This window comes from Manis pentadactyla, chromosome 10 (genome assembly GCF_030020395.1).
Source record: "Manis pentadactyla isolate mManPen7 chromosome 10, mManPen7.hap1, whole genome shotgun sequence".
In the NCBI taxonomy this organism is placed as follows: domain Eukaryota; kingdom Metazoa; phylum Chordata; class Mammalia; order Pholidota; family Manidae; genus Manis; species Manis pentadactyla.
The window spans coordinates 57,024,393-57,048,116 of NC_080028.1; the positions used below are offsets into that span (position 1 = coordinate 57,024,393).

The 23,724-nt window shown below is 44.6% G+C and overlaps 1 protein-coding gene across 1 annotated transcript in view; it reads left to right on the top strand.

Annotated features, from left to right (window-relative positions):
* RASSF3 (Ras association domain family member 3) overlaps positions 1 to 18,271 on the top strand; it is a 64,498-nt gene extending 46,227 nt beyond the window's left edge. The window contains exons 2-5 of the mRNA XM_036894986.2: positions 7,560 to 7,667; positions 9,998 to 10,235; positions 11,913 to 12,022; positions 15,609 to 18,271. Coding sequence (XP_036750881.1) covers positions 7,560 to 7,667; positions 9,998 to 10,235; positions 11,913 to 12,022; positions 15,609 to 15,758 — 606 coding nt within the window. The 3' untranslated portion in view covers positions 15,759 to 18,271. The remainder of the gene's footprint in view (positions 1 to 7,559; positions 7,668 to 9,997; positions 10,236 to 11,912; positions 12,023 to 15,608) is intronic.
* Positions 18,272 to 23,724: the final 5,453 nt, after the last annotated feature.

Here is a 23,724-nt window from a genome sequence, read left to right on the forward strand (position 1 = left end):
GACAGTATTCAAGAGTGAAAGATTTAAAGATACTGCCAGGTTGGGAGGCAAGAGTAATCAACACAGGAAACAGTGAGCCACAGAAGGAGCTGTGGTTGCTAAGTTTGAACTGATGGGGTAGCAACGGGCTCCTAAGATAGAGAGGTACGTGAGGGTTGTCTTCCAGATGGCGTCCTGGGTGGGGTGGGCATTGAATGGGGTGTCACCAGCTGAGGCACAGGGTGAGGGACGCCACGGTGCTCTTAGGGGAGAGTTAAGCATAGTTGAGTGGTGGGGTGATACAGTGGTAGGGGGTAAGGCTGGAAGAACTGAAAGGCAGTATAGATGGAATACTTTGATCTCTCTCCTGCTCGCTCGCTCTCTCCCTCACACAAGTGCATTTAAGAGAAGACTAGTACAGTGTTCTATCCTTATAAGGATGCTGCCTAGTTCTATTTTTGAAGACCTAGTTCATTTTTTTAGAAGTCATCTAAAATACCCACCTAGACTCCCTCTCCCATTCTCACTGTTGTTTAACAAGACAAAGAGGTTGCTTAAAATTGTCAAGTTCAACAGATGTGGTCTGGGTGTGCTAATATCCCCTAGTGAGTACAGACTCCACTCGGTAAGTGAATAATTAATAAGAGAAAGAAATGTCTGTTCCTGTATAATGTTCCCATTTGTTTATAATTAATGAATGTCACACGTTATTCAAAGCCAGTTCTCATAAAGCTTCCTTGTGTGTTTACACGGGTTTCTTATCTCCGGGACTTCTCAGAGCCTTTAGCATTCTGAAGTGCACTGGGAATCTCTAAGCGCAGGGGTGAGGGAAGAGGAGGAAGAGCAGTGCCCTTTCTGTCCACAGAACATCTAGTGTTCCACGGGGTGGTCTTTGGGAACATGCTGCCCTGCTTTTCTGCCAGACCGTGTGCCATGCACTCGCTTGTGTGTCAGCTGCCCTCCTTTTTTGCACTTACTTTTCCTACCCTGAGATGACAGAGATGCATCTCTGGATACAAAGATGGTGAGGGGCCTGTACAGCCCTCCCTTTTTCTTTACGATTAGAAACACCAGCAGCACACTTCTTGCAGGGCTGCACAGGAGAGTTGCTTGTAAGCTGAATTTGGTGTGACGAGTGCCTGCAGGCTGACATAACTGGAAACAGAGTACCAGATCCATATCCTGCCATTTAAAACCATCTTCCCAGAAAAAACCCTTGAGTGGCCAGGATGAATCAGCATGCCATGGCCGGACACCAAAATAAGCGTGAGCTTCTAGACGTGGCACCCAGCCGATGGTCAATGCTGGTACCGTGAGACCGTGGCAGCAAGCAGCACAGTGTACTTTTAAGGTCAAGAACAGCAGCCCTGAGCACCCCGGACACAGCTGCTGGTTCTTTCCTGTAGGAAGAAGACTTGGTCTGCTTCAGGACAGTGGTCTGGTGACTTGAACATACTATTTTACACGGCTTTCTGGTGGGTTTTTCCTTCCTCGTTCCTCATTTGCACCCGTGCACATTACATTCTAGATTCACATTGTCCAGCATGAGCAACTTGTGGCTATTTATATTTAAATTACTTAAAATCAAATGAAATTTAAAATTCAGTTTCTCATTTCAAATGCTCAGATGCCCCATGTGGCTGGTGGCTACTCTTTTGACAGCACAGGTACAAAACACTTCCCTCTCTGGACACAGTGCAGTTGGAGAGCACTGATGTCTGTCAGCAGTGGGGATCCCTATTTAAGAAGGCTTTCTGGGCCTCCCCAGGGCACAAAACCCAGGGTGCCCGGTGGCCCTTCGCACACAAGACTTGCCCCCAGCCTGGAAGACCCTCTGAGGGCTCTGCAGATTTCGCTGTGTGACAGGCCCCTCCAGTATTAACCACAGGGTTTCCTTCTGCTTGGGACACCGAAAAGACATTTCAAAGCAGATTTTCCTGCTGATCGTGTCTTAGAATTCAGGAGCATCAAACTGGATTTGCTGAAAGTTTCGTTTGAGCCCCCAAACTGCTTGCTCTCCAACTCCTGGAAGTCATTTGCTTAATTCCGGGTTCAGTGCAACCCCACTTTGCTTTGCTTTGCTTATAGGTCCCTCCCTGATTGCAGTGGGAAAGGGCTCTCCTAGAGAAGATTTTTTGGGGCATTAGTTCCACCATACTGTATTTGATGTCTTTGTTGGAACAAAGGAAGATGTGTAAAGCAGTTGTCACCCAGACTCTATTCCTCTGGGCTATTCGTGGAGTCCCTTCACAGCAGGCACTCGCTGCTCCCAGGAAGTGTGGTCCTAGGATGAAGAGTGCTCATTGCTTTATTCTGTATGGCTGGCACTTGTTCTGTCTGGAACGCACCAGGTATCCCAGGCTGTTTGAGACATCAGTAGGTGCCGGTTTTTGCAAGTGGAGGTGAGATTTTAAAAGCAGGCATTCCTGAATTTGGAATCTAGTCTCACTTAGAGAAAGAACCTGTTGGCCTGGTGAGTTTACTCGTCTCCGTTGGCACAGGCTGGACCCCAAACCTGGCCAGGAGGCAGCAGCTCCATGTGAGAGCTGTGGGACCACCAGTGCAGCAGCGATGACACTGTTTACCCAGGGCCTGTCTGCCCCTGTCATCAGGCACCATGTATATTGTCCTCCACTCAGAGAATCTGTGCTATTTGCATTTGTTAAAAGGGTCAGGTTTATTTCTTGAAGAGATCTGTGAAGAAGGAAAAAAAAAAAACGCACAAGAAGGTGGGGTGGGGAAAAGACAGACTCTAGGCTGAAAACCAAGGAAAGGCAAGAAAGGCTGGGACCACAACTGTCTCCCCAGATTTCAGTGCACAGAGCTGGGCACCAGTAGGCACTCAGTTGTTGAATAATGGGCTGTATTATATTTTCATAACAGTTCTATAAAAAATGTGCTGGTTTATACATTTCACAGAGAAGAGCAGACTGAGACTCACATTAAATAAGTTGCCTTTGGTCACCCAGCTAGAACGTGGCAGAGCTGTGATTCAGACCTAAGTATGCCTGACCTGTAGACCACATGCCTTCACTCCGCTGAAGTAGAGGGAGCATATTCTTCTTGCTCTCTCCCTCAGACACAGTCACTCTCAGGTGCTTTGTATTTGGGGGTTTCTTGGTTATATTTTTAACTTAAATTTTTTATTACATTTCAGTATAAGTTCAGAGTTTCAGAAAAGTCAGCAGGAAGGGTATAAACAGTTCTTAGACCTTTTGCCCAGATTTATAAGAGTGTATTCCTGCTGGCCTTGATTTGTGAGCTGCTTTAGCATGGGATGGGGCCACCCTGGGCCTTGCTGCAGGAGGAGACCTGTGAGGTGGGGTGTGGGGTGTTCCTTATGAGAAAGAAAAACAACCCTGTGACCCCACCCAGGAACTGTAGCTGAACGGGAAGCAGCCCTCAGGGCTTGCTGGGTGAAAACAGGAGATAGGAGTCCACGGTTGATGATATTTTGTGGAAGAACTCTCCCTCTGAGGAAATGGAGTTTGAAGAATATAAAAGAAAAGTGGTTTATAAAAAGGACAGCTTGTAACTTGCCACACAGACACTGCAAGGCTGGCACCGCACCCTCCCTGGCTGCCAAGAACAATTAAGCCGGCAGGCACAGTGCCTCCTCTGCTCATCACTGTTGTAAAGGGTAATGGTTATGCTGTTTTATTTACACCTGCCACACAGGGTTTTTAACCCTTTTCTTATTCTCATCTGTTGTACCTACTTTCTCCCTTCTGGGTTCCCGGCCTTCCTCCTCCGGCCTGCTGATTTCCAAAGGCATTGGACTTGGGGAAGACTGGGGGCATTCTGCCCCATCAGACAGTGGGTCTCTTTTAAAAGGGGTGAACCATCTGGAAGTTTTCCAAATCTGTCTGTCTCCAGTTCTAACACTAAAAGAGACCAGCCTCTGCCACGCCGGGGGGCCTGAGTCTGTTTGTGACTTCTGTACCTTTCCCTCTGCCAGGACCCTCCACTCAGAGAAACCATGCCTAGTTATCATTTTGGAAGCCTTTTTTTCTTGACTGGTGCTCACTCACACTCAGCCTGTGCTTGACGGTAAGCGCCAGGAGGGTGGAGCTGACCAGCCCCAGCTCAGGCCAGTGCCCCATTAGCAGAAGCCCGCCTCGGTCGTCAGCTTGATCTACAGTTGACTTATGAATACGGGTCACACGGGGTCACCCCCTCAGCAGGAAGCACCTACAGAAGAAAGACTGACACCCACTTCCCCTTGAAAGATTTCAAGGGTCCACATTCCTTGAGGAGAAGTTCAGTAGGTGAGCAGGGAGGGGGTTGGGGATTTTGGCCCGTGTTTACATTCTGCTGGATGCTTGTTTATATTGTAAACATGAATAAACTGTTCTGGGGGCTGTCGGAAGGGAGGGTGTAGATTCCAGACCTGCCAAAACTCACCAGTTCCAATGGAGAAGTTGACCCTGACTTCATCTCAGAGTAAATCACACGCTCATTAGCATATTAAATCACGCGCCTTGGCGCCAGGACAGTTCGAGCAGACCATCTAAGGAGAAAAAGGGGGTGTCACCCTGTGTCCCAGAAATCCCCTCCCTGTTCAAGGAAAACACCACCTATCTTGATGAATATTCCACCCCCTGCTTAAGCTGCAGCGATAAGACCCCCAAACCGAACCCTACTGTGCTGCTCACTTTTGGAACTTAGCCACACTCCCTTCTTAAGAGTGTACTTTGCCTTATTAAACTACTCTTTTCTTGTTAAAAAAAAATACAAAAGAGTAGATCATAAAAGGTTTTCATCACAGGAAAAAAAATAACTATGGGAGGTGATGGCTGTACCTAAACTTCCTGTGGTGATCATTTCACAACATATACACATCTCAGATCCTTACGTTGTACATGTAAAACGAGGACAGTGTTGTACGCCCAGTTATATCTCAGTTAAAAACAGAGGATCAGGGCCTTTTAGGTTTTGACTGCTTCTCTGGGATTGACTGTCCAGTTGGTCAACAGTGAGGTGTGTGGCTTGGAGACCCTTGGGTACAAGTCGTTTCTGTTACTACCCCAGGCAGTTTCCTTGCATTTTAATGTCTGAGAAGGATAGTCACACAGGCACATGTCAGTTACCCATGTGCGGTGATTCAGGGAAGGCTCCTTTCCTGACAGGCTTGCCCCTTGGCTGTCCCCAGGCGTCTGGGAATGCTGCCATGGGGGCCTCAGGAGGATGCCCAGCAGCACCAGACCTGCAGCAAGGAGCTGACCAACTGACTTTCCCTTCTCTCTGCTCTTAATCGCTCTCTCACCCCTTCCCCTTCTTCATCCTTAGGTTTCTTGCTTTTTATTTAAGTGGTCAGCCCTGAGGGCAGATGTCTGCTACAATACTGTGCCCTTTCCTGGTGAGCTGGTGGCTCCCTCAGTCCTTCAGAGGGAAGCATGTCGCCCCCTTGGTCACACCAGTAAGAGCAAATCTTTGCAAAATTATCCTGTTAGGCCAGGAAGCACCTTTGGGAAAACCTGCTCTAGTCCCTGTGTTTGATGGAAATGAGGGCGCCCACTCGGGTCAGTAAGCTGAGGACAGACTTGGGACTACAGCCTGGGGCTTGCTGGCATTGGGCACTTCCCACAGCACCCTTTCCACTTCCAGTATCACCTCCCACACCTGTGAAATGGAATGTCTCTTGTACGCTTTGTAGTATATGCTTTGAGTAGTCTTTGGACAGTTCATGCTGCAAAATGAATGTTGAGAAAAAGACTGTTTCATTTTCCTCTGCAGCTGTGGCCTGTAGCTGACTGTGGATTGGAAAGAACAGGGCAAGCAAGAGATGTAATACATGCTTTAAATTTCCTTGGAAAGAGTCATCGAAACTTCTGCATAGTTTAATCTACAGCCTTTCTTTTTTTCCATATCAATGACACCAAAAATCAGATTGCTTTGGGGTTTTACACTGGCAGATGGAATGTTCCCAAGGGACTTGGGGGCTTGCTCCTGAAACTCGGGAATGAGATGCTGTGTACTGACCCGTCAGACATCACTAGGGCAGTGCTGCAACAGCAAAGCTACTGAGACAGTTCATAGTCAGTACACTCCTGTCAGTGTCTAAAAATCAAATAACTTGAGACCTGAATGGATCAAGAGCCATTTATACTCTTAAAATGTTCATGCCGGGTTGTCTAATGGGTATAAAACACTAGTGCTCAGTGAGTACATGGGAACAAAGGCCCACTTGGACAGTCTTCCACTGTGAGGATGCTGTGGTATGTCTGGCTGGAAAAGAGGCACCTTTTCAAAGGTTTTGTTTTGGGGGATAAATCATCTGATCTTAATTGCTCTTCCTCTTTGTTTTGAAGATTGCCAAGCCCCTTTATTTTTTCTGAGTTGCTGCTCAAGTTTGAATCTGATCATGTAGCCTTTTTAACTTTTCAAACATCCACATGGGAATGGGTGGGGACCTTTCGATTTATGGAAACAACACAGAGGACCTGGATTAAAAGTGAGCTTGGTCCCCTAAAATGGTTGGTTGTCCCTGGACAAGCCCTTTGACCTCTGTGAGCCTCAGTGTCCCTGTCTGTAATGTGGGATGCTGGTTGTGAGGTATAATCAGGAACCCCTGTGGGGAAGGACGTGGCCGTGTCAGGAAACCGTCAGAGTCACTGAGGGTGGGTGGGCCTCGGGGTCAGGCTTCAGTCGCTCTACCGCTCCCATGGAACAGTCAAGTTTCTCTTGGCAGGTTAATTTACTTCTTAGAACTTGATCTCCTCTGGAAACTGGAGGAAGAATGCCTGCTTGGTTAGGCTGTTGTGAGAATTAAATGCGATACAAGTCAGGTGCCTCGTGTACTGGCTTCGCGGGGTCACCGTGCTCTGAGGTTTGGCCCTCTGTGCTCACAGAGCAGCCGTTGCATAAGGTCATGCACTGGCTGTGTGCGTCAGACAGTGAACTGTTAGTGAGTTCTTCACAGAGGTGAGAGGGGTTGGTAGCCACCCTCCAGAGCTTGGGGAGGTGGGGGTGGGTGAACCCGAGGGGTGGAGGGTAAGAGGGTGAGAGGGGTGGTAGAGGAAGTCTGGCTACTTGTATTTTGACATCAGGATTTGTTTGGAAAATAAATCCCTCTGGAGTTGTGTATAATTTGACAGGTCAGTGGTTAGTGCCAGTTAACACTCAATAATTACCATACCTTTTGCTTACAAATATTGTAAAGCTATAAAGACCATAAAGTTCATAGAATTTGCTGAAGAGAAAGAAGCTTTTGGTATGTGTCTTCAAATGTTGCTTTGGTCAGTCTTACAGGTGCACTTAAGGAACAGTGCTTTTGCAGAAGGGAAATTTAGCAAAGACAGTTTTACAACATAATAATTAATGAAGTGTTCCTTTTAGCTGCCGACAAATTAGTTTTATTTGATAGACTCCCGAGGAAGACTGTAGTCTGAAGGAATGAGAACGATAATTGGTGGATGAGGCTGAAGAGTTTGAAAGTGAGAGGGGAGAGAGACAGAGGGTGTGCTTCAAGGTAAACGCTCCCTTGTTGTTCTTGTGCAGAATGTGGAAAGAATCCTGGCTTATCTGCATTTTTTCCCCCTATGATTGCTCATGTGTGGCATGGCTTGTTTTTCTTCTAGGATGTGGAGAAAGAGAAGGAAACTCACGATTACCTCAGCAAAGAGGAAATCGAAGAGAAAGTCCATAAATACAACTTAGCTGTCACGGACAAGTTGAAGATGACCTTGGTAAGGAGGCACCTGTAATAATACCTTGTAGGTTGCAAATGCACGTTGTTGGTACTATAATAGATATGTTTTTAAAATCTCTTAATGACATTTGTAGAAATTTAGTGGTCAAGGGTATGCAGGGCAGATAAATGGAGTATTTCTGTAGCTTTCAAATTCAAGCTGTTTTAAGGTATCTCAAAATCAGTAAACAACACTCCTTCAAACTTTATCATGAAAGATTTTGTAACTCCACCCCCCCACCGAAAGATTTTAAGCAATAAGTATCATCATTGCCTGTCCCAACATATAGGTGGTAATTCAGATTCTAATAGGGCCTTAGTTAAGTTTCATTTTGTAGGAATAAACTTGGAAGTGCCAGGAAAAGGACAGCGTGCCCATGGATGAGAGTATAATTGAGCTAAGGTTTTCTCAGCTGGTGAGTGTGCAGGAAGAGTATATAATATTCAGCTCCCTGCATGTTGCTGTTTCAGGCTCTACAACATGGTACCAACCCTGTTGGAAGCTCCGTGGGGAGTGAGGGTGTGGGAAGGAGGGCTTGATGACAGGAGAGGAGAGCCCACCTCAGGGCCTAGAGAACTTGTGTGTCTCTAAATCGGACTGGCGTCTGCTTTGCCCACCCATTTGGTGACGTTCCTCGAGGCACCTGCCATCCATCCCTTGGTGCCAGTTTCCAGGGCCCTTGGACTCCTGCCTCTTAGTCTGTTTTGACTGTATTTGACAAAAAAGTTCAGCAAAGGATGGGGTGACTTGTTTAGAACAGGCCTTACTGAGTTCTGTGACTCTTGGGGAGGAGCTTTTTTAATTTAAATTTAAATTTAAATTTTTCTCTTTTTTAAAATTTTTATTAAGGTAATCATTGATACACTTATGAAGGTTTCACATGAAAAACATTGTGGTTACTATGTTCACCCATATTGTCAAGTCTCCCCCATACCCCATTGCAATCACTGTTCATCAGTGTAGTAAGATGCCACAGAGTCACTACTTGTCTTCTCTGTCCTGGGGAGGAGCTTTTAAGTATAAGCCCTTGTGATAAAGGCTCCCTTCCCAGTGGGAGTCCCCTAAAAGGGTGGGGAGGGGCAAATGATCCCAAGAGTATTCTTCATTATTCCCAAGTGGTATTTCTCCTTTTTCAAACACAGTCTTCATCCAAGGAGATATATTGCACTTACCATGGCCTTTTTTTCCCCCTTCCCCATGGAGATTTAAACAGATTTAAGTAAGCTTCCATGTTGTTTCAAAAATAAAAAATGTAAGTGTTGTAAAGCTTCCCATAAGAATGAACAAGTGAATTACTATTGTGAGTTGATCTTGTGGAAAGGAAGCATAATCATAAAGGAGGTTTTTAATGTTCTACTAGAACTCTGTCATTTATAGCTGGAATGATTTAAACCTGAAGATTTGTTTTAATAAAGCCTTAGAATACATTTTTTTTCTAAATATATTGAATGTCAAAAGAAAAAGTGAAGACAAAAAACCATTATCAATATTTTTGGCAACTAAGAAATAGTAATTCTACTATCAATTAAGGAAAGGGCTAAACTCATCAAATTTGGGAGGTTAAATATATGCAGTTTATAGTATAAAAATTATAACTCAAAGTTGTTAAAATACATGTATACATAGGAGACATAAATGTGTTAAAAAAGACAAGTGCTTATATTTTAATATCTATAGTTCACATTGTAACTTCAGTTTGTTTTAAAAATATTGTTGCCCGAGATGACAGGAACGTGTCATCACATATCCCATGCTGCGCAGGGTATATGCAATATAACAAAGCTTAAGCAGACTTGGTGATCCAGGACCGAGCGTACTTGACACTAGGAAGGAGAAGAGCTTGCTTTCTTGCTGTCTGCTCCCTGTTGATTTGGGTATTTCGGGGTCCTAACTGCCCTTCCCTTTTTGTGTATGGCTGGTAGTCAGTTACAGGATCCCTTTGAACAGTTAGCCCAGATGCATCCCCTAAGCTGTCGTAAGTCTTGGGGTTGGGCTAGCATCTGCTCCAGTGGGTTTGACCTCACCAGGGGAACCTGACCTTTCACATGCAGCTTCAGTGGCATGAGCTGGACTTTGGCAGCCACAGCCCGGGAGGCTTGCCCAGCCGCCCCATCTGCCCTGCACACCCTGCCTCTGGAAGAGCTTTGGGGGTGTGCTAACCTCCTGTGGCCATTCCCTTGGGGGGCAACTTTTAGTCAAGTTCTGCAATGGAGCAGTAAGAGGCAGGAACGTGATAAAGTGTGTCTCTCCTTCCCTTGCTGTGGTTTTGATCTGCTCCTAGAATGCCACTCAGCCCAGCTAAGTGTGTGCTTTTCTTCCCACTTCAGAATTCAAATGGGATTTACACTGGCTTCATTAAAGTACAGATGGAACTCTGCAGACCTTCACAGACTTCTCCAAGCTCTGGAAAACTTGCTCCCAGCAGCAGCGGCTGTATGAACACGCTTCACATCAGCAGCGCAAACACTGTTGGGGAGGTGATTGAGGCCCTGCTCAAAAAGTTCCTTGTGACCGAGAGCCCCACCAAGTTTGCACTTTATAAGCGTTGTCATAGGGAAGACCAAGGTAACATTGCCACGCTGAAAATTAAAGTGGTCTCTGCCTTTATGTCTTTGTCCTCAGTAGAAGAAGGCAGGCTGATGGGTTTAACTTTCTCAGTTACGTCAGAGCCCAGGGACAGATTCTGGAAGCCATGGTGATCAATGGCATGCACTTAGTGTTTCCTTGCTGCCCATATTTTCGAGTTGGACAGTTGTGGATCTGAGATGCTCAGAGGCATTCACGTGTGATAGACATTTTATGGAGGATTTTGTGATGCGCACAGGGGGTAACTTTGATTTTAATGTTCTTTAGGACGAAAAAGAATGCCTTTGTGTGTGGTTTTCAATAGCATGTGTACGTGTGATACGCATCTGAACATGGAGTGCCTGGGACTCGTATTCTCTGAGACCTTGAGGATGGGGAGATGCATGTGTATTACTGCTTGTTTCAGACTTACTGAGGTGAACGGCCACAGGCTGGGGTTCTCCTGTGTCCTTAGCTTGTTTCCTTAGCTGTTACACAGGGGCATTTTGTCATCCAGGCCCCCCAGAGGCACATGTACCGAGGATAAATAACATTTTCATCTGGGGTCTGCCTGTCTGGACTTAATACCCACAGTCAGTGGACAGGAAAAATCAATGAAACTGAAGAAGATATTCCAGGTCAGGTACTCCAGTAGAAATTGATACTAATGGTGGGCAGTGTGATTAAGTGATTCACTAAGTGCTACTTTGAAACTGGTGTGTGTGAGGGAGCAGTCAGCTATTGAACTTGTCTAGACTCTCTGGGTAAAGCCTAAAGCAGCTGTAGGAGAAAATACACTAACCTGACATGGTAGGAATGTCCTTCAGTTGCATGGAGATGAAACCCACTAGGTGCCAGTGTGCATACATTTTTTGACCACATAGTGTGGGCTGGGCCATTGGGATACAAAGGTGAATCTGCCAAGGTTCCTACCCCAGGAGGCCGCAGGCTTAGCACTGTGGGGGAAGTTTACATCTCCAAGGAAATCAGCACCTACAATGGAGTTATATCCAAAAGGGCCAATGTAATATAAGCTCAGATGGCATTTTTATCAGCTTCTTTGCCTGCTCTCCTGGACTTCAGCTGCACAATCTGACAGTAAAGGTGTCCTGTTGAAATAATACCCTCATGCTGGCAAATCTTCCAACGCTACAGGCGGTGCCAGCGCCTGTGTGTGTGCAGCCCGAGACACCCGGAGCTGTGCTTAGAGCCGCCAGAGCTTGTATTCTCTCTGCTTGGTTTGTTGGCAGCTGCAAATTCCACATTGATCTGCAGAGATTTGCTCCTAGTACTCTGTTGTCATGTTCTTTGGATGGTATATTTTTACTGTTTTTAAAGGCGTTTCAGATCTTTTTTTTTTTTAAAGTTTCTTATCTTGCTTTCTAAAAGGAGTAGAATGAATGGTAAGTACATTTGGGACTACTACCCATTTAAATTCATTCTTGACAATTACTTCCTTTTTAAGCAAAACACAGTTTATATTGTGCAGATAGAACGGAATTCATATAGATCAGCCCTCATCCCACTGGGGGCTATTTATTGGTCACAGGAGGACGATGGTGACCTGATGGCTGGGGTGACATGGACCATTGCCTTGATCTGGAGGAAGGGATGGGAAGGGCGGCGAAGGGTGTGTGGTCTAGGGGATGCTGAAGTGCTGCTTGTGTCCTTCCCCAGTCTACGCCTGCAAGCTCTCGGACCGGGAACACCCACTCTACCTGCGTTTGGTAGCAGGGCCCAGAACAGACACACTTAGTTTTGTTCTTCGTGAACATGAAATTGGAGAGGTAAGTGGTGGTTCATTCTTGCTTTAAACTCTACAGAGCAGCTGGTCCTGTTTTATTGCTCCAGTCTAGGGAGTGCCATGAAGAGGAGGAGGAAGCGGGCTGGGGAAGAGAGTGTGTATATGCATCTCTGTCTGTCCTCATGGGAAGAAGAGAGGTGATCTATGGAGGACAGCTTTCTGTGTGTTTTTGAATTGTCAGAAATGAATCCAAAGTTAGCCCACATTATAATTCTTTTCTTTTTATTAAGGTATTGATACACAATGTTTTGAAGGTTTCACATGAGCAACATTGTGGTTACTACATTCGCCCATATTATTAAGCCCCCTTCACATACCCCATTACAGTATAATTCTTTTATAACACTTTTACATTCTCCCATGTGGGAGGGAATAAAATTTTTTACTTGCTCTCCAGCCAGTCATTTTCAACCAGCTACATCCAACTTCCAATCCAGCTGAAACGTGACACTCTCTGTGTGTTTGTTATTAACAGAAGTCCCTGGGCTAATCTGTTCTAAAGGGAATGGAAAGGAAAAGGAATCTCTTCACCACGGAAGACATTTAATTTTCTAGAATCTTTTTTTCCTCTTTGCCCAAATGATTAAGAAATTATGTTTGTATATGCATCACTTGCCATTTTCTCTCCAGAGAGGATTGTATTTAGGCCAGTGTGGTTGAGGAAAAAAGCACTTTGGACTGTCCTTCTAGATCAAGTGTCAACTTTAAATGACACTTGAGTACTTGCAAAAGCTCTGGTCTCAGTCTAATGTCTGGAACAGGAAATGGTATGAATTGTCCATGTAGAACATGTGTGATGCAGTGAATAGAGTTTGCAGGATAAAAGTTAGGAAGCCAGGACTCTGCTTCCTCTTGTTCTTGTTAGATTTAGGAGCATGACCTTGGGTAAATCATCTAACCTTTTCAGTCCTCAGTTTTAAATCTGTGAAGGTGGGAGTAAAGACTTTCAGAAGTGGTTTTGAGTCACCAATTAGAAATGTACATAAATATGCTTTGTGAATGTTATGTTTATATGGTCAGTGTAAATTGAAACTTTAGGGAATTTTAGGAAGATGGTGATTCTGGACATATTTCAAGTTTCTTTTTATTCTGATGTTTTAAAGTTTGAAAAATGCACTCACTTTGGGAAGAAAGCTGGGTGTAAAAGATTTGGCTTTTTAGTTTGGCACATGGCAGCATTCCCTCTGAAAGCAGGCCAGACACAGTGGTGTAGTCTTGCCTGTATGTTATTTTTCTTGTACTTGTTATTTTCTTGGTACTGGTCTTTCAAATACTGCAATTAGAGCTACACTGTGTGGGAGGGAGTCATGTCAGCCTAGTTTGGGCATTTACTTTCCATTGTGTTTGATCTTCTGGACTGCTTTATTGGACCTCTGTAAGGTGTTCGTGTTTGAACAAAGTTAACTGAATTGAGGGAAGAAATTTTACATAGGTATCAGTGAGTGGGAGTGACATGATATTTTATAATGCCCTTTATTTTGGAGAACATTGTGAAAAATAGTTAATTGTTAAAAGCTGATGGGATTTTCTGATGTAGAAAGTTTTCTCTCCTACTTCCCTGTTTCTTATTTTCTTTAATAACCAGGTCAGAATTCATTTCCCAGGAGCCTTCTCACACCGAGACCACTTGGTGGTTTCATTCTGTTTCCTCTATTTGCTTACATTAGGTTATCCCCAGCCTTTTCCCTACCCCCCAGGAGTTCCCCCACAGAAACTGTTCCTGGCCAGGGCAATGATTCTCAGCTCAGGACCCAGGGCTCCCTTTTGGGAGGGGAACATGTGTACTTAAAAGAAAACCAACCCTTCCAGGTGATGCCAAATACCCTTCTTGCCATTTACTGCTTTAATTTAAAAGCTAAAAAAACCCAAGCATTTATTTTGTGCCTGCTAAGTACCAGGTGCTCTTGGAGAAGCAGAACTTAGACTTAGGGCAAGAGGCAAAGCCCAGAGAGTGAGAAGTGCACAGTTGTAGGTGAAAGAGAATGGTTACAACAATACTTAAATCTTTTGTGATCAGGGCTACCAGTGCTTGGTGAGAGTGTCTAATAGACCTAGTCCTACTTGAGGAGGCAGGGGAGGAAATCATGGGAGGCTTCTTAGAGACAATGGCACTTAAGTTGAGACTTGAAGGTTGAGTAGGAGTTTGCCAGGCAAAGTAGTGGAAGAGAGAACATATTCAAAGCCACTTAGGGAAACAGGTGGAGGGACAGCATGGAAGAAATGAAGGTAGAGAAGTCAGGGTCTTTCAGACTTAGCAGGAACAACTAGGGGAAGACACTGAATGATTCTGAGCAGGGAGGGTCATGCCCCAGCTTCCATTTCACAGCATATTCAGGCTGGCTGTTTGGGGAACAGAGTGGCAGTGTTAAGAGTGGAGTGGGCAGGCTACGCAGGAGGCTGTTCCAGGGATGCAGAAGAAGATGATGGTGGCTAATACTAGGGGGAAATAGAGATGGAGCAAAACAGGCCAACTGGAGAGCTGCCTAGGAGGTAGCTAAGATTGTAGGAGTTGATTCAAAAAAACATGCACCCCTATGTTTATCCCAGCCCTATATACAATAGCCAAGAAATGGAAGCAACCTAAGTGTCCATCAGTAGATGAATGGATAAAGAAGATGTGATACATATGCACAATGGAATATTATTCAGCCATAAGAAGAAAACAAATCCTATCATTTGCAACAACATGGATGGAGCTACAGGGTATTATGCTCAGTGAAATAAGCCAAGCGGAGAAAGACAAGTACCAAATGATTTCACTCATCTGTGGAGTATAAGAACAAAACAAAAACGGAAGGAACAAAACAGCAGCAGACTCAGAGAACCCAAGAATGGACTAACAGTTACCAAAGGGAAAGGGACTGGGGGCACGGTGGGCAGGAAGGGAGGGATAAGGAGGAAAAAGGGTCATTTACAATTAGCACACATAATGTAGCGGGGGGGTGGCCAGGGGAAGGCAGTATAGCACAGAGAAGACAAGTAGTGACTCTATAGCATCTTACTACACTGATGGACAGTGACTGCAATGGGATGTGTGTGGGGAACTTGATAATGGGGGGAATGTAGTAACCACAATGTTGCTTATGTGATTGTCTATCAATGATACCTTTAAAAAAAGTAATCTCTTTAGGAGTGGGATCCCAGGTTTTTTAGAATTAAAACATTATTAAAAAAAAAAGATTGTAGGAGTTGAGAAAGAGGCAGTGATAGTGAAGACTCCATGTAGAGGGACGATGGAGTGAGAAGTGGTTTCTAAAGCCTCTGGGGGTCAAATCAGAAGCGAAAGATTCTAATGGATGTAGGGACACATGGAAGTACATTGGCTTTAGTGAGAGTCATTTTGGAGTCTGGGAGGAGGAGGGGAGCAGGGCGATTGGAGGGAGCCAGAGTGGGAGTCAGGGAGTGGTAGGGCTGGGAGGTTGGCCCTCTAACCCAGGGCTCCTGACCTGCTGGCCCTGAGCGCCTGCCTGCCCAGCAGGGCCAGCCACGCGTCCCTGTGCTCCTGGCCAGCACTCCCAGGCCTGGCATTGGCTTAAACACCTGGCGTCCTTTTTTGTGTTTTCACACAGTGGGAAGCCTTCAGCCTTCCAGAACTACAAAATTTCTTGCGGATCTTGGACAAGGAAGAAGATGAGCAGCTGCAGAACCTGAAGAAGCGTTACGCGGCCTACAGGCACAAGCTGGAAGAAGCCCTCAGTGAGATGTGGAAACCTGATTAAAGCACGGGGCTCCCTGCCGCCAGGGATGCAGGACCTGTGTACAAGCCAGCAGCCAATGCCTCTCTCCTCAGAGGGCTGTCTTCTTGCCCAGTGATGCTAGGGTTTCCCCTTTGTTACCTCTAGATGCAGTTCCCCAAACCCGGCCGGGGAGCACGCGGGGCCATCGGCTTGCCCTGTGACAGCCCGCGTCACCCCTCTGCAAGCTGAGTCTGCAGTCTCCTCCGGAGCTGTCCGGAGGGCTTTGAAGCATGGGCACTGGGTTTTGCCCCACTTACTCTCTTTTAGTTACTTTGTGTGATGATGTTAAGCTTAAGGATGTACAAATGATTTGTTAAAAGCTTTACAAGTAATCTATCTGAATACTTGTCCTATGTTGAAACTACCTGTTGGGTTTTTCGTTGTTTTCCAAATGTCAGGAAACGATCCACGTGTATTGAAAGGCACAAAAAGCCAGGAACTCTTGAGGAATTTGTGAAGGATTTTGGAAGATTTTGACAAAGAAAGTAAAGAGCAAGTTTGGAAGAAGGTGTGAGTGGAGGTGGGGGGCTTCAGGAAAGGTGGTTTGGTGATGAGGTAGAGGAGAAAGGTGTATTTGCTGGTAAACTAGTTAAAAGCATTCGGTTTTGAGAGGTTTAACCACTGTAGTATTGTTTGATTTCCTGGTGAGTAATATGTGGGAACAGCCACAGAGAGTAGGACTAGACCAAGGACTAGACCAGCAGGAGGGGTGCCCACCTGCAGCTGGCTGGTGCCGGGTGTGCTCTGGCAGGTGGGTGTCACACACCCAGACGGGCCCAGGCTGCCGGGCCGCCTGCTTGGGGCCCAGAGCCCCGTGTCCTGCCTTCCGGGTGCGAGGTCACGTGCTGCAGCGTCCAGGCCGGTGGGGCAGTGACTGGTTGCTAAGTCCTGCTAATAATTTCTCCCCCTGAGGTTTTCAAAGTTGAAAAGGAGTTTTTTGGGTAGGGGACAGCTGTTTTGCCCATTGTTAGCCGGGAGATTTGTCAGGTAAAGGGCTCACAGCACACGTTTGTGACAATCACTTCCGTCCTTTCCCTTCTTTTCCTTTTTTCTTCCCTCCCTTCGTCCACCCCTCCCCCTCTGCTTCTCCCTCTCACTCACAAATTGAAGTCTCTTCCTACATAATGTGCAACATATTATATGATATGTAATACGGATTAAAGCCCCAGTGCCATCAGGACCTCCCACTGGGCTGGAAGGAGGACAGCGAGAGGGAGGACAGCCCGCCTACCTGGCTGACCACGGCAGAGGGATTCTTTATGGAAACGTTGTAACAAAAGTGCGCCTTCCTGCCAACCAAAGAAATGCCTGTGCGATAGAAGCCTATCTTAAATTAAGCGGGTTAACCGCCTTCCGTGCAGCAGTTCATCTGAAAACAGGAAAGGTGTGCTGTGGCGCTAGAGGGGCCTTACAGTCTATTTTTAGTCTAGATGTTTTTTGTTTATAAATTCCCAAGGAATTGTTAACACTTTGGGGACACCTAATGGATTCTTTTTGAAATTCCAAGGTGCTTCGGTTCTTAGCCTCCTAAGGGCACTGTGCCTTGCCCAGTGTTTCCGTTCCCCTCCGGCGACTCTTCCGACTTTCCAGGGAACACCCATCTTGTCGGAGGCACAGGCAAGTGTTGGCTATGCTGTGCCGCCCCCGGAACTGAGACAATCGTGTCTTCCTAAGCTTTTTTAAGGCAACTTGGAAAGAAAAAAGTAGGACTAGTTATAAAATATGTATGGTATGGCACATCTAGTTTAAGTTCTCCATGTAACTTTTTTGTAGTGCACTGATGAGGTTTTAGTGATACTGTCACCAACACTTTATTTGTTCAGGGAATGGCTTCATGATTTTCATACTGGTTTTATTATTCAGACTGGCTTGGGTTTGAGGATACTGTTACCAAACACCTGGTCTTTTAATTACCTATCCCAGTAAGCTTATGTTTTGTGAAGCATTTGTTTCTCAGATTAAGACACTGTTAGAACCTAAAGTAGTAGCTGATGGGTATCTGTGAATTTTTTTTTTTTTACTTGAAGTAGATTGAAATAGGGGTCCTCATGTGTATCCCCCAGACCCTTGCTCCTCGTCGTGTGCACCACTACAGGTTGCAGTTTGGAAAATGTGCTGTACTGAAATTCTGTCAGTACATGGTTCTTTGAAGACTCATGTCTTGGCCCAAACACTGGTTACTGCAGCAGCATTTTTAATGTGTAAAAGAAGAAAGGCCATTGAAGGTCAAAGATTTTTAGAAAATCATTGTACAAATTCTTACTTTAAACTAAGCTTTGCTGTAATACTGTTGTCTCTTCAGCATGTGATGGTACAGGAACGATGTTAAACGAAGGGGGTAGTATTGCAGGGGAGCATTTGAAATCGCAGAAGTAAAAAGTTATAATATTTATAATTTTGATGAGTTTATTTTTATAGGGAAGATTTTTCTTCCCTAAAATTGTCTCCTGAATGGTGAGTTGTTTCCATTATTAAAAGTTGAAGTTGTCAGTTAATGTCTGTGTGTTTTTATTTATGATAATATGAAAACAATGACAGTAACACACCAAATAAAAAGTCACAGGAGGTGGGATGAGCTTTTGCAGATACCCAAGGACACATTCCCAGTGTGACAATTTCACTAGGTTAGTGGGGCACCTTTTGTTCTCCCCAATTTTTCCTTCTTATCCTCTAGGAAAAATAACCCTGGCTGAGTGCCCATACACCGCATTCCTAAAGCAGTAGTTTTAATTGTGAAATATACACGCGTTCAAAAGTGTATAAAGCACGTGGGCAGTTTAAGATGTCAGTTCCTTAGAAAATCCTCTCCCTCTACCCTCCTTTCGTGCCCCAAGGTCTCCCTTCCATCCTTGAAATAGGCCACTTTCAACGTTGGTATTTTTTGTTCAACAAGACTGACTCACACAGGAGGGCAGAGTTTGGTGACCATCAGTGGTGACTGGGTTTAAGCCTTCTCATCTTAGGTCCTCGTGCCAGCCGCAGGCAAGTGTTTTTTCTGCTGCACTGCCCTCTAGAGGCGCTGGTGAAAAAGGAGCAAGGCTGCAGGGACTGGTGAGTGGGAAACATTTTAGTACCACAGCTGCTTTTAAGTAAAAATACTGATAGAAAATGATGGCTTGATATAGATACCCATTTTTGATCAAGTATTCAAAGGAATTAGTTGGGTTCAGCCTTAGTCACTACCCAAGGTACAGAGGGGCAGAATGTTTCAGCATTTTTATTCTTTAAAGGGAGTTGGCTTCCTGCTGTTGGTGGCTTTTCAGAATTTGTCACCAACTGATAACTTGTTCAAATAAACATGCTTATGTTGCACAGTTAGCTCTCAAGAATTGTATACTGGCTTTGGGACTCTGTCATGTGATCTTAATTAGGTATTTTCTTTTTTTGAAAGGAGGAAGAAAGTCTTATCTTTTTAATAGCAAGTTCAAACAAATATTGAGGCAATCTGTGTTAACTCATTTCCTCCCCCATGAAGGCAGGTATCGTCAACATCCCCCTTTTACAGATGAGGAAACAAACACTTCGCGGTCCAGCAATTTGCCCATGGCAGTGTGAGTGGCAGAGCTGCCCTGCCTCTTTGGTACTGTCTTCCTCTGTGCGCTATACAGTTTTTCAGTTCAACTGTCTACTAAGAGCCTGTTGTTGTTGCCTATGATGGGCAGTTGGTCGAAAGTAGGCCTCTTGGTGCAGTTGGCTTTTGTGGGAAGTGAAAGGGTAGCCTTGATACTAGAGGGCTTTACTATGCATTTGTTCATTTAGCATTCAAGTTACACAGAACGAAATACCAACCTGTATTATCATTGACAAGTTCTGGTGCTGGGAGAAACGAACCGGGCAGTTACCCAGTTACCCTAACCCAGTGTTCTCACTGCAATAAGCAAAATCAATCCCTGGAACCACCAGAAGAAAACCGCTCCCTGGAGAAGTCAAAGTTCCTGAGGAGCCACCAAATACTGCAAAGGCTGGAGTTTTACCCCTCCCTCACGGACGATCCTCTTCCAAGGAGCACAGAAACCTGTCTCCGAGGTCTCCAAGGCACGCCTGTCTGGCGTGACCCCCGGCGTGCTGACGGGGGGGCGGGGACCAGGCTGCGGAGAAAGGCGGGGCGCGGGAGCGGGCGGCAGCAGTAACCGCCTGGCGAGTGTGCGCCACCTGCGGGCTGGTGTTTGGGTTTGCTGGCTGGTGGTTCCCTTCATTTTGTTTTGGCAAATCTTTACCTTTAATTCTGTAAGGTGAGAACGGTGGGGCAGAGGGCAAACCCTTTCCGAAGACACTTGGGACCCTCGTGTGTGGCCGACGTGGCACTTGGCAGCCCCTGAGCTCCTAAAGCTCCTTTCTTCTTCCCGCTTCCCGGAAATGTGAGTATTGGAATTTTTAAATGTTTATACACTAACAGCAAAACATAGGGGCTCTTTGTACACTTCAAAGGAAGTTGGGGTTTAGGCTTCATTTTTGGAAGGGAGTTATTTATTTATTTATTTATTTGTAGATAATTATTTTTTATTGAAGGGTAGTTGACACACAGTATTACATTAGTTTCAGGTGTACAACACAGTGATTCAACATTTATATGCATGATAATTCTAGGTACCAGCTATCACCATACCAAGTTGTTACAATATTTTGACTATATTCCTTATGCTATACATTACATCCTGGTTACTAATTTATTTTACAATTGGAAGTGTGTACTTTTTTTTTTTTTTTTTGTGAGGGCATCTCTCATATTTATTGATCAAATGGTTGTTAACAACAATAAAATTCTATATAGGGGAGTCAATGCTCAATGCACAATCATTAATTCACCCCAAGCCTAATTTTCGTCAAGTCTCCAATCTTCTGAAGCATAACGAACAAGTTCTTACATGGAGAACAAATTCTTACATAGTGAATTAAGTTACATGGTGAACAGTACAAGGGCAGTCATCACAGAAACTTTCGGTTTTGCTCATGCATTATGAACTATAAGCAATCAGTTCAAATATGAATATTCGTTTGATTTTTATACTTGATTTATATGTGGATACCACATTTCTCTCATTATTATTATTTTTAATAAAATGCTGAAGTGGTAGGTAGATACAAGATAAAGGTAGAAAACATAGTTTAGTGTTTAAGAGAGCAAATGTAGATGATCAGGTGTGTGCCTGTAGACTATGTGTTAATCCGCGCTAGACCAGGGCAATAAAACATCCACGTATGCAGAAGATTTCTCTCAGAACAGGGGGGGTGAGGTTCTAAGCCTCACCTCTGTTGATCCCCAATTTCTCACCTGATGCGACTGTGCCTGTCTTAGGTTGGTCCTCCCTTGAGGAATCTTACCTGTCTCTGGCTAACCAGACATCTGGAAGGGAGTTATTTTAACCAGGATAATCCCTTTTTGTCTTTTCGAACAAGGAGTCTTACCTTTTAACATGCCTTGTCTTCCGCGTCTCGGATGGGGGGGTGCTTGTAGCCTCCCCTCACTTTACCTGTCCTCATGTACCCATGGGATTATTTCAACCCTGTGTGGATCCTTTTCTCTGAAGTGGAGTTGTAGGAGGCTCTGCTATATATTTTCTGATTTTCATGTACAATAAAATTTCCTTGAATTCTAGGAATCCTGGAGCAGCAAACTAGTGTCTTGCCGAAACTTCGAAACCTTGAATTATTACTATTGCAGGCAGAGAGGCAACAGCTTAAATTCACATCTTTTATCTGAACTGAAAGTGGCATCTCCCGATTCTTTTCAAAATGGCACACATTTCAAATATTTTTTCTTGCATGTGTGATCTCTTTAAACACTCAAAAGTCATGATTTTTAGGTAAAATCGAGCATTTCGTCTGACGCCTTCTCAACGAAAGATGCTTGTCTGAGAATGTAAGGGCAGCCATAGCAATCAAGAAACTTGGGTATCATGTTTCGCAAGAGTCTAAGTTGTCCTGCCTTCTTCCAGACAAACTTTCTACAGTTGCGTGTGTGTGCTGAGAAAGGGAGTGGGCCTCAGGGAAGACAAGCAGCTAGTATATAGGGGTGTAGGAGCGTCCCTTCCTGTGTCCACCTGGTCGACCACCCCACATCTTACTTTTTACAGTTGCATTCATTTGTAACTAAGGCAACTGAGCAGAGGCACAGTAGGTCTTGTGAAAAGTTATTTGTTAAGCCGGGTTGGGAAAGGGCAGTGTTTAAGATATGCTGGAAGAGATTTCCAGACAAAATGAGGTCACCATGCCATTTCTTCATGGTCCACTTCCAGATCTGCTGAAGGTGCTGATTTTAAAAAGGTTTTTCTGCACCTCATCACAAATGAATTCCATATTGAGAGTAATGGCTAGCCTGCAAAGAGATCCCCTGACCTGCCTCACTTAGCTCTGGAAAGGACAATTACATATAATATATACTGTTTGACCCTGTACCCTAGCCACAAATAACTGAATCTTAGCTAAAACCTCTGATACAAAGCTGTTAATCAATTAGACTTTCTCAAAAATTTAAATGAAGAAACGGCAGGAATTGTAGTCAGTCAGTGGTGGGTACTCAGACCAGGGGGCTGAGCCTACCACTGGGCCTTGTGTCAGTGGGGAGAGAGACTGCAGAGAAAGCAAGATAATGGAGCAGAGAAGGTCTATGTAAGTCTCAGAGTAAATTCAGAACCTGATGTATTTTAGCTGTTGGATGCTCATGGTACCCTTTCCTGAGGGAAGAATGATCTTTATTTAATGATCTCTCTACTAATGCACCCATCTGCAATGGGGCCAAGAGTACAAATAGAGGGAAACTTCTAGCACTAAATAAATGCTTCTTAGAAAAGACAGAAGGGCTCGAGTGAGTGACCTCAGCTTACATTTAAGAAACTAGAAAAACAAACTGCAAAGCAAGCAGAAAAGAGAAGTCATAAAGAGTGGTAAATGATGATGTAGAAAACAAAAACAATGAAACCAAACAATGAAATCACTGTTCTTTGAGATCAACAGAACTGGTAATCCTCTAACCAGACATTTTAGGAAAGAAAGCGAAGGCACAAATGACCACAATCTGGAACAAGAGCAGTAACATCAGTACAAATTCTGCAGATATACTTGATCTAAGTTTGTATTTTAGGTCTGCATTGAAATAAGTTTCTTTAAAAATTACTTATTTTGGGTGGAAAAAAAAAAAGGTGAGTTCCTGTACAGTCCTTATTTTGACTAGTTTTTGAAAAGCTTGCAAATGCAAGCGCTGATGTCACTGCTGCTACCCACATGTTGGTTCCCTCAGAAATTTAGTTTACAGTTACCTGCAGTACAGGCGCACCTGGGATTTATAGTGGGCTTGTTTCCGACCCCTGCAGTATATCAAGTGGAATGCATTTTGGCTTCCCAGTGCATTTAAACTCCACTGCAGTCTGTTAGGTGTGCAGTAGCATTATGTTTAAAAAAGCAATGTATAACATGCCTTAGTTTAAAAATACTTTATTCCTAAAGAATGCTAACTATCATCTGAGCTGTCAGTGAGTTGGAAACTTTCTGCTGGTGGAGGGTCTTGCCTCATGCTAATGGTTGCTGACTGCTCAGGGTGGCATTGTGGAAGGCTGGGGTGGCTGTGGCAATTTCTTAAAATAATAGAACAATGAAGTGTGCCTCATCAGTTGACTCTTCTTTTATGATCTATTTCTCTGTAGCAGTGATGCTACTTGATAACCTTTTACTCACAATAGAACTTTCCAAATTGGAGTCAATCCGCTCAAACCCTGTGATTGTCTTATCAACTAAATTTATGGAGAAGTCTAAATCCTTTATCATTTCAACAATCTTCACAGCATTTTTATCAGCAGATTCCATCTCAGGAAACCACTTTGTTTGCTCATCCGTAAGAAGTGCGTGCTCATCCCTTCAAGTTTTATCTGAATTGTTGCAATCTCTTGTCGCATCTTCAGGCTTCATGTGTTCTAATTTTGGTTCTCTTGCTGTTCCCGCCATAGTTGCTTGT